Source organism: Ascaphus truei, chromosome 14 (genome assembly GCF_040206685.1).
Source record: "Ascaphus truei isolate aAscTru1 chromosome 14, aAscTru1.hap1, whole genome shotgun sequence".
NCBI lineage: Eukaryota > Metazoa > Chordata > Amphibia > Anura > Ascaphidae > Ascaphus > Ascaphus truei.
In genome coordinates, this window is record NC_134496.1 from 13,654,996 (window position 1) to 13,666,457 (window position 11,462).

The 11,462-nt window shown below is 49.1% G+C and overlaps 1 protein-coding gene across 1 annotated transcript in view; it reads left to right on the top strand.

Annotated features, from left to right (window-relative positions):
* The window catches only part of PC (pyruvate carboxylase), a 60,794-nt gene extending 56,005 nt beyond the window's left edge, over positions 1 to 4,789 (top strand). Inside the window, 1 exon segment of the mRNA XM_075569382.1 lies at positions 35 to 4,789. Within this exon segment, the coding sequence (XP_075425497.1) occupies positions 35 to 283 (249 nt within the window). The 3' untranslated portion in view covers positions 284 to 4,789.
* The last annotated feature ends 6,673 nt before the right edge of the window (positions 4,790 to 11,462 follow it).

The window sequence follows — 11,462 nt, forward strand, 5'->3', positions numbered from 1 at the left end:
TGTTCAATCCTTCACAACTTTGTTCTCCTTCTAGGAGATGCACTTCCACCCCAAAGCCTTGAAGGATGTGAAGGGTCAGATCGGCGCCCCGATGCCAGGCAAGGTCATCGACATTAAGGTGAAGGAGGGGGACCTGATCAAGAAGGGCCAGCCTCTCTGCGTGCTCAGCGCCATGAAGATGGAGACCTTGGTCAACTCTCCAGTGTCTGGGACCATCAAGAAAATCTACGTGAAAGTAGACATGCACCTGGAGGGAGAAGACCTGCTACTGGAAATCGAATAAAGGAGGGGAAGGAAGAACGTGGCCGGGAGAGGGAGGGAGGGTGTAAACAGTTATCTGTTTGGCTTTCTTTCCTCTCCTTGTGAGTGATGGAGAGGTTGTCCGTCATTCTCATGGATATTGGGTGTTTCTTGGTCATCAACATCACTGGTAGAGAGCTCTATATGTGGGTTGAGGGACATCGTTGGATTCTCGGGCTGTCATCCCTTTTAGTGCCGGTAGGCCCTACTCACCCTAAGCATGGGGTGGGAGGGAGGATTTAGAGAGGACTGTGCCCTATCTTCTCAAATTCAACCGTAACAAAATAATTACACGGAAAGAGCGGCCCAAATTAAATAGAAGATCAGACTTCTGAGATTGCAATGCTTGAGGAGCCATCTTGGAACTTGTGTTGTTTTGTAGGACACTGTGTGAATCGGAGAGGTTGCGGCGTGTTGATATTCTTACGCAATACCTCCGGTTCCCGTCTCCCCTGGGACACTATGAACATGTTTTCTGCACACAGTATCTTACACAATAGCATGGTTTGTAGAAGCATAGTGGCTGCAGAGTGCGGAATCTCCACATGCCGCAGTCTCACTAACGCATTCAAACATAGCTGCCTTCAGACCGTAAGCAATGCTATCTTAACTACTGTATTCTGTGTAGCTATTGTGCAGCTACAGTACATTTCAAAGAAGTGTTCAAGGGCTTAAATGTATTCTCCTCTGCTTTCCTAGCCCTCTCTTCTCACTGCTTTCCTAGCCCATCTCTTCTCACTGCTTTCCTAGCCCATCTCTTCTCACTGCTTCCCCCCCCCCCCTTTCTTATCTTGGTTCCCTCTCTGTGAAACACCCGCTTAGTCCTGATGAAGCCTCAATACTTTCTACCAGCTCATTTCAATCCCCCCCCCCTCCCCCGGCCAGAGGCAGAATTCTGCTTAATCCCGGCATCTCACCAACACCATCCAGAATAGCCAATATCATGAGGAACGATATAAAGGTTCAGCCCCACATAGCAGCACAGGTCATGAAGCGAGAGCACTCAGCCATTTAACATATTCTGTGCCATTTGGGGGGGTTAAAATTGTTGAATAGTTTTGCTTCTCTTACCCGTAGGCGCCCCGCACGAACGTTGCTTTACGGGGAGACTGGGACTGTACATTTCTGCGTCGGAGGTGGTGGTTACCCCAATCACGTGGCTGCAATCCCGGTGGTTTGTGACCAGCACGTTTGCTGTACAGGGCCGCCATATATAATACCCTATACATCGCACGGTAACTTCATAGCTTTCTCAGACAGTTGCCATTGTTTAATGTGGAGTCGCTTAAATCGCATAACTTCATATGCATCCTCCATTCGGGATTAGGGGCCCAGGACGTAATCTGTGTATCCGCCACGGTGCCCGCAGCCCCTATTTACAACCCGAATATAATGAATGTACGTCGCATTGCTTGTGATGCATGAAATATGTATACAGCTGTAACCAGACTTCCTTCCTCACCGGCCCCCCGCGGAGAGCGTTATTGCACGGATAGAACGGGAGTCCGGGAGTCGGAGCGGCATCTCTCGCACAATGTAAATACTTCTGCAAAGTCCCGCTCTGCCGGGTACATCCCGTCACCGCTTGGTGTAGGGCGCGGTGGGTACGGCGGCACCTATACGCAGGCGTCTGTATGAAACACAGGAACGCCGGCAATTCCTAGATAGGTTTTATGTTCCAAATCATACTGACAAAAAGCACAAGGACAAACCCCACAGAGGACACAGCAAACGCTGCTTCTAAGGGGGCAGGTGGGGGGGTATGCCGGGAGGGGGGGGGGGGGGGGGGTAAAAAAGCTGTACTGATCACAAGGCCGCAGCAATCGGGGACGGGGAGCAATTAAATTTTTGTACATCTCACCGGATATATTACTATTAGGGTTACTAACAGCTACAGTAAAGGGTATTTGTTGGGTAACTAACAGCTGAGGGTATTTGTCGAGTTAGTAACAGCCGAGGGTATTTGTCGGGTGGGTAACAGCCGAGGGTATTTGTCGGGTGGGTAACAGCCGAGGGTATTTGTCGGGTGGGTAACAGCCGAGGGTATTTGTCGGGTGGGTAACAGCCGAGGGTATTTGTCGGGTGGGTAAGAGGTGAAGGATTTGACTGCAAATTTTGTAGGGATATTTTTTGGGCCCCTAATGGCTACCAGAGGTGCCTGCAACGCATTGCTCAGCAGGGCTGACCAGAAAAATTAATAAACAGAGTGTCAGAAACAAAGATGGCCGCCCTCCCGCTTACAGACACACGGTATGTCAGAAACAAGATGGCTGCAAATATATCTATAACCGAGCTGCTTTCAAATACGCAGGAAAAATAAAACGCCTTGAGTTTCAAAAAGCTGTCCCTGCATGCGACATACAAAGATGGCCGTCACCAGACCTCTCTTTTGCCGGCAGCGGCGTGGGTTAAACCTGGCGTTATTTTGCAGCTACGCAGGCTCATCCTAATGAATTTAGGCCAGCAGCCATGCATTGTGGGTAGAGCCCTGGCGCTTCAGCATGGCCAGCTGTCGGTTTGGATTCTCCGGGTCCCGCGGGCCTCTGGGCTCTGACTATTTTAGGGCTCTCACCGCCTAACTTCCCTCACCTCGTTAAGTATTTATAGAGGCTCGAAGCTGTTAGAAGCCATGCAGTCTGCTTATAACACTCCCTCCCCCTCTTATCACCTTGGCATGTCCCACTTAGCAACACATACTAATGTTGAGCACTCTCCCATGTAACACCTTCTCTCACACTCTGCCCTCATTAACCCCTCGGCTGCCAAAATTGCACAAGCTGCCTTATGGCTGAGGAAAAATCTGTGTGTATGTATATGTTATATATATATATATATACACGCGTGCACACACACATGCGCACACACATACACACACACACAGGTTTTGAAATAAGAAAATATTGTTTATTAAAACTTTAGATATTTCGTTTCAACCTTTCGTGTATGTGTGTGTGTGTGTGTGTACACGTGCGCACGCACGCAATAAGAAACATTTCTAGGGGTTCTTTAATTCCTTGTACACAGCATTTAAATGGCATGATCCCCTTTTATACATTGCTCTGCACAGTAATACATTGCAATGCGTAGCTAGAACTGGCAGGGAAGGGGTTAAGTCACCAGCCGCTGGTGTTTGTTAGCGCGCTCTCCGCTTTTTGGGAAAGCGTTCAAATCGTTTTCGGTGTTTCCGAGAAACTGGGCTTCCTAAAGATGGCCGCCACTATGCATTGCAATCTTCGCTGCATCCTCTCCTCAGCCCCTAATCTGCAGGCCGAGTGTGCTGTGCATTGTGGGGGATTTCTGTAAGATTTGGTCAGCGATTAAACACCTTGTGACCGGAGACGCGTTACCTCGTGTGGGAAAGGTGTTGTATATGTGATTGCTTTTCATTGCAGTGTGATATCCCAGCGCGGCGGATCCAGGTAACCGGGTTATTGTTGGGAATGTTTGATGATCAGTCTGCGGGCGCTCTCCCATACGACGCCTTGTCAGATAGAGTACTCCGACTGTCTGTGTGGGGGTCGAATTAACTGTATATAACCAGAGGTGCCAGAGCTGTGCAAAGTTATGCGCTCACGATTAACAGGTCTATATAACTGGCACACGCACACCGTCGCCTCCCTACACACTCGCATATATACCTATACACACACACTCCCCCAGTATACACAATCACTTCCAGACACATAATAAACACAATCACCTTCACAAACACCCCCCACAGACAATCAAACACCCGGCTCTTATTAACCCATTCACTTCCCGATTGGCTAGCAACCATTACTCCGGGCCCTTTTGGGAGCAAAATTGGTAACCTGAAAACCCGTATAACTAATCCACCGGAAAAAAAAGGAATGTTTGCTTTTACATTTGTGGAGATACACCAGGTCTGGATCAAACTCCCTCCCAGAGCCGTAAACGCACAAAGTCCTTTATCTTTAGTCATTGTTAAAATAAAAATGTGTTTAGGGAACAAAGTTGAATTTAGCTATAAATCCATGTGCTTGTATGTATGTGGGAACTGGCCAATATCTCAACACAAAGGCTTCTGGGACTTGTCCCTTCTTCTTTTAGCTGTGAAGTGGGTGAAGTCACACGATCTCCCAGAATCCTTTACTCCCAGGATAATCGGATCAGTTAACAGGTCACTACTGTACTTCATGGATCATTGTTCTAGAAAGAGAGTGTGCAAATGTTTGCTGAGCAGAGAGGATCATGGGTCATTGCGGACCATAAGCCTTATGCATTAACTAACATACAAAGTTCATGGCTAACTTTTTTTAATTGTTTTTGTTTTCCATCTTGTTTACATAGTCAACTAGCCAGTTCTCTTAACCAATGCCAGAGTGGTTAAATTAACCCTTTTAAGAGGAATCCTAGTGAAAAATATCTTGCGTGTATATATACGTTCTGCCTCGGGACGCTGAATATGTTCGTGACGTGTGTTCGAATTTGTCAAATTAAAAAATAAAGTTACGTTTATCTCATGAAACTGGGAATCTTGTTTTCTCTGAACTTTGACTGTTTTTTTCCCAAGGGTTCCTCCTATGACCAAAGTGTCACTGACCTGTTAACCCATTAAACACGTCCCTGTCATTAGGTCACTTTGCCCCTACGTGGGACTGACCCTTTAACCCATTACACACATCCCTGTCATTAGGTCACTTTGCCCCTACGTGGGACTGACCTGTTAACCCATTAAACACGTCACTGTCATTAGGTCACTTTGCTCCTACGTGGGACTGACCCTTTAACCCATTAAACACGTCCCTGTCATTAGGTCACTTTGCTCCTACGTGGGACTGACCCTTTAACCCATTACACACATCCCTGTCATTAGGTCACTTTGCTCCTACGTGGGACTGAACGGCAATACTTAACGACAGTGACATTTGTTTTAGGAATGCAGTGAAATTGCTGATGTGGGGAATTGTTACTTAAAACCAAAATCTTTTTATGCATGAAAACATTCTCCCATTCCCACCCACAATAATTCCCCTTTCTAGGAAAACGTTGCGTATATTTCATTTGGACACACTCCAACAATTACATTCATTAAGCAGAGAATGAGTTTCTGTTAGCGCGGGCTGAATTCTCCTCTTAATTACTCCTGGGACTGCAGGTTAATTTTCTGCACTGTAATTAGATGTTAATGAATGCCTCATTGGGACCAGGGCGTACTGGAAACCCCCCCACAGCTTATAATATAAAATCTCCCCCACCCCCCAAAATACATTTTCCTTATATAAATTACCTTAATTAAAAATTGTTACATGCATTATTTGGCATTTTCATTCTCTTTCAAGAAAAAAAAATAACTTTGAGCTGAACCGGTCATATGAAGGAGTCGGCAATTATAAATAGCTGCAAAGTATCCCATTAAAAGCTCACAAGCCAGCTAATGGAAATGACGGATTGGCCGATTTCCCAGGGAGACTGTAGTACTGTAGCTCCCAGAATCCTCAGGTCCCTCTCCCAGAATCCTCTGCAGGTCCCTCTCCCAGAATCCTCTGCAGGTTCCCCTCCCAGAATTCTCTGCGGGTCCCGCCCTCGCTGGTTATTGCCTTCACAAGTGTGGGCAGCCACAGTCTGGACTGAAGGCTTCACAGGAGTTTAGGCCCCATGTTTTCCTCTAGTCTTTTATATTAGGTTGTGAAATCTGGTTTAACGGGCATGATACAGAGGTGACTCTCAAAATAGGTCATATCGGGGAGAACTGTACCAAGGCATCAAAGCCCGAAACTGCACTTTACCAGGCAGCACAGAGCTGTTTTCCATGCAGTCTACAAGGAGACTGTCCCGTGAATCTGTCTTATCTGAAACTTCTCAGAGTTATTTGAAGTCCAATGATGTCACTAATTGAGGTGGGATTAACAGCCGTATTCATTTAGCTTTTGGGAATTATTTTTTTAGGAATAAAATACAATGAATACAATTCAAAGAGTAGAAAAATAAGTAGTGTGGAGAATTTAGACACTTTACGGGGAGACCGTTACAAAACCGTTACAAAATAGGCGTGCCAACGCAAACGCAGCTTTTATTCTTTAGTAAGTAAAACGGTTTGGATCCCATAGTTCTCCAACTTCTCAGCACTTATAGGGTCAGCTGCCACCTCTTTGCTATTATTACGGTTACATTAATTTGGGGAAGCCAATTAGACAGTTGCATTCTTTACATTCAGTTGTGAAGTGCCCCAAAGTAACTTAGTGTCACAGGTGAAGGCCACGCTGGCGTGTGGTTCAGTGGATCATGCAATAGACGTACGCCAGGGCCGTGGGACAAGAGGATTTAAATAGGCTTGGGTTTCTTTAAGACGGGACAGTTGGGGGTAGGAGGGCAGAGGAAAAGACAGAGCAGGAGGGGACAGAATAATGGGCTCAGTCTCTCAGACCTGGTGAGGGTGCTGGGTGCAGGCTGGGCTCAGTCTCTCAGACCTGGTCAGGGTGCTGGGTGTAGGTTGGGCTCAGTCTCTCAGACCTGGTCAGGGTGCTGGGTGCAGGCTGGGCTCAGGCTCTCAGATCTGGTCAGGGTGCTGGGTGTAGGTTGGGCTCAGGCTCTCAGATCTGGTCAGGGTGCTGAGTGTAGGTTGGGCTCAGGCTCTCAGATCTGGTCAGGGTGCTGGGTGTAGGTTGGGCTCAGTCTCTCAGATCTGGTCAGGGTGCTGGGTCAGTGCAGGCTGGGCTCAGTCTCTCCGACCTGGTCAGGGTGCTGGGTCAGTGCAGGTTGGGCTCAGTCTCTCAGATCTGGTCAGGGTGCTGGGTCAGTGCAAGCTGGGCTCAGTCTCAGACCTGGTCAGGGTGCTGGGTCCGTGCAGGCTGGGCTCAGTCTCTCAGACCTGGTCAGGGTGCTGGGTGCAGGCTGGGCTCAGTCTCCCAGACATGGTCAGGGTGCTGGGTGCAGGCTGGGCTCCGTCTCCCAGACATGGTCAGGGTGCTGGGTGCAGGCTGGTCTCCGTCTCCCAGACATGGTCAGGGTGCTGGGTGCAGGCTGGGCTCCGTCTCCCAGACCTGGTCAGGGTGCTGGGTGCAGGCTGGGCTCAGTCTCTCAGACCTGGTCAGGGTGCTGGGTGCAGGCTGGGATCAGTCTCTCAGACCTGGTCAGGGTGCTGGGTGCAGGCTGGGTGTAGATATGCAGATAGAATAAGGATGAACGCCAGGAACTTTTATATTACAAACAAGAGCTTATTCACATGTGCTGATTACAGTACAGAAAGAGCTTCATTTACATGCGTTTATAAGGCTCGCCATACACGGACATACTTCACGTTAGGCATATTTACTGGTAACAAACCATAAAGTTACTCTGTGCTTCTTCCCCTGGTAGCTCTCACGCCTACGCTGGGGAGGTACTTATGCTTGTTTCCGTGGTTAGATTGGCAATCTCCGGTGGACCCTTGTTGGGCGCTGCACACTATAGTCTCTGGGATCACTATCCCGTTTCGGTGGATTCACTTATACAGTAGATGTGATTAGGAAAAGAAGAGGTTCCCTCATGTATACCACCATTAGATATACAGATATACAGGTAGAGTAATAATGAGTGTGGGAACATGGGCTATAAATAAAAAAGCAAATTCAATCTAAAATAATATTATTTCTTTTAACACACAGCAGGCTGGGCACGCAGGGCAGACGGGCACACAGAGCAGGCTGGGCACACAGAGCAGGCTGGGCACACAGAGCAGGCTGGGCACACAGAGCAGACTGGGCAGACTGGGAACACAGAGCAGGCTGGGCAGACTGGGAACACAGAGCAGGCTGGGCACACAGGGCAGGCTGGGCACACAGGGCAGGCTGGGCACACAGAGCAGGCTGGGCACACAGAGCAGGCTGGGCACACAGGGCAGGCTGGGCACACAGAGCAGGCTGGGCACACAGGGCAGGCTGGGCACACAGGGCAGGCTGGGCACACAGAGCAGGCTGGGCACACAGGGCAGACTGGGCACACAGAGCAGGCTGGGCACACAGAGCAGGCTGGGCACACAGGGCAGGCTGGGCACACAGGGCAGGCTGGGCACACAGGGCAAAGAGAGCGGTCCCATGAGAAGACAATATGTACTCAGCGTTACAATAGGAACAGTCGGAGCTGGTCCACATGCCAGAGATCCACAGAACCACCTCCCAACCCGGGCAGACCAAATCTCTGGCTGCGTGAGCAGCACAATGATCCGGAGACGGACGGGCACCAATGTTCTCAGGAGAGGAAAAGTAGGCGCCCTACATATACCCGCCCCGCCCTGCATATACCCGCCCCGCCCTGTACTGGTCCATTTTAATAGCCCACCCTAAATATTCCTACAATTCAGTCAGGGAGTCACACAAGATGCCCGATACCGCTATAAGTGAAGATTGTGCGGCAAAACAACTACAGCACTTACAGAGATTCGAGGTTATATGGAATATACGCTGGAAGGGAAAACACTAAAGGATATAGGGCCGGATTTGGAGGCATTTGGTCTGTTTTATTATTTTATCGGTACATTTCAGTCCTGTATAATAAATGACATTTGTAATAATTGGTTCTTCCTTCGTCCTCGGATTTCGGTAACTAACTGCCCCGGCCTCACCCTGTATCAGTAACTGCCCCAGCCTCTCCCTGTATCAGTAACTGCCCCGGCCTCTCCCTGTATCAGTAACTGCCCCAGCCTCTCCCTGTATCAGTAACTGCCCCGGCCGCTCCCTGTATCAGTAACTGCCCCGGCCTCTCCCTGTATGAGTGACTGCCCCAGCCTTTCCCTGTATCAGTAACTGCCCCGGCCTCTCCCTGTACCAGTAACTGCCCCGGCCTCTCCCTGTATCAGTAACTGCCCCGGCCTCTCCCTGTTTCAGTAACTGCCCCGGCCTCTCCCTGTATCAGTAACTGCCCCGGCCGCTCCCTGTATCAGTAACTGCCCCGGCCTCTCCCTGTATCAGTAACTGCCCCGGCCTCTCCCTGTATCAGTAACTGCCCCGGCCTCTCCCTGTATCAGTAACTGCCCCGGCCTCTCCCTGTATCAGTAACTGCCCCGGCCTCCCCCTGTATCAGTAATTGGGCTGTCCGGTAGCGTAAGCGAAAGGATCACATAGAGAGAGGACTCTGTTCCCTATCGTTACCCCAGTACTACCCTGTTCCATGTTGGTATCCCAATCCTACCCTGTTCCCTGTCGGTACCCCAGTACTACCCTGTTCTCTATCGTTACCCCAATCATTACCCTAGTACTACCCTGTTGGTACCTGAATCTTTACCCCAGTACTACCCTGTTGATACCCCAGTACTACCCTGTTCCCTGTCATTACCCCAGTACTACCCTGTTCTCTATCTTCCCCCAATTGTTACCCCAGTACTACCCTGTTGGTACCCCAATCTTTACCCCAGTACTACACTGATTCCTATCGTTACCCCAGTACTACCCCGTTTCCTATCGTTACCCCAGTACTACCCTGTTACCCCAGTACTACCTTGTTCCCTATCGTTACCCCAGTACTACCCTGTTGGTACCCCAATCTTTACCCCAGTACTACCCTGTTCCCTATCATTACCCCAGTACTACTGTGTTCCCGGTCGTTGCCCTAGTACTACCCTGTTCCCTATCGTTAACCCAGTACTACCCTGTTCCCTATCATTACCCCAGTACTACCCTGTTCTCTATCTTCCCCCAATTGTTACCCCAGTACTACCCTGTTGGTACCCCAATCTTTACCCCAGTACTACACTGATTCCTATCGTTACACCAGTACTACCCTGTTACCCCAGTACTACCTTGTTCCCTATCGTTACCCCAGTACTACCCTGTTGGTACCCCAATCTTTACCCCAGTACTACCCTGTTGGTACCCCAATCTTTACCCCAGTACTACCCTGTTCCCTATCATTACCCAGTACTACTGTGTTGCCGGTCGTTACCCCAGTACTACCCTGTTCCCTATCATTACCCCAGTACTACTGTGTTCCCTATCATTACCCCAGTACTACCCTGTTCCGTATCATTACCCCAGTACTACCCTGTTCCCTATCGTTACCCCAGTACTACCCTGTTCCCTATCATTACCCCAGTACTACTGTGTTCCCTATCGTTACCCCAGTACTACTGTGTTCCCTATCATTACCCCAGTACTACTGTGTTCCCTATCGTTACCCCAGTACTACCCTATTCCCTATCGTTACCCCAGTACTACCCTGTTCCCTATCATTACCCCAGTACTACTGTGTTCCCTATCATTACCCCAGTACTACCCTGTTCCCTATCATTACCCCAGTACTACTGTGTTCCCTATCATTACCCCAGTACTACTGTGTTCCCTATCATTACCCAGTACTACTGTGTTCCCGGTCGTTACCCCAGTACTACCCTGTTCCCTATCATTACCCCAGTACTACTGTGTTCCCTATCATTACCCCAGTACTACCCTGTTCCGTATCATTACCCCAGTACTACCCTGTTCCCTATCGTTACCCCAGTACTACCCTGTTCCGTATCATTACCCCAGTACTACTGTGTTCCCTATCGTTACCCCAGTACTACCCTGTTCCCTATCATTACCCCAGTACTACTGTGTTCCCTATTGTTACCCCAGTACTACCCTGTTCCCTATCATTACCCCAGTACTACCCTGTTCCCTATCATTACCCCAGTACTACTGTGTTCCCTATCATTACCCCAGTACTACCCTGTTCCCTATCATTACCCCAGTACTACTGTGTTCCCTATCATTACCCCAGTACTACTGTGTTCCCTATCATTACCCCAGTACTACCCTGTTCCCTATCGTTACCCCAGTACTACCCTGTTCCCTATCATTACCCCAGTACTACTGTGTTCCCTATCATTACCCCAGTACTACCCTGTTCCCTATCATTACCCCAGTACTACTGTGTTCCCTATCATTACCCCAGTACTACTGTGTTCCCTATCATTACCCAGTACTACTGTGTTCCCGGTCGTTACCCCAGTACTACTGTGTTCCCTATCATTACCCCAGTACTACCCTGTTCCCTATCATTACCCAGTACTACTGTGTTCCCGGTTGTTACCCCAGTACTACCCTGTTCCCTATCATTACCCCAGTACTACCCTGTTCCCTATCGTTACCCCAGTACTACCCTGTTCCCTATCGTTACCCCAGTACTACCCTGTTCCGTATCGTTACCCCAGTACTACCCTGTTCCCTATCATTACCCCAGTACTA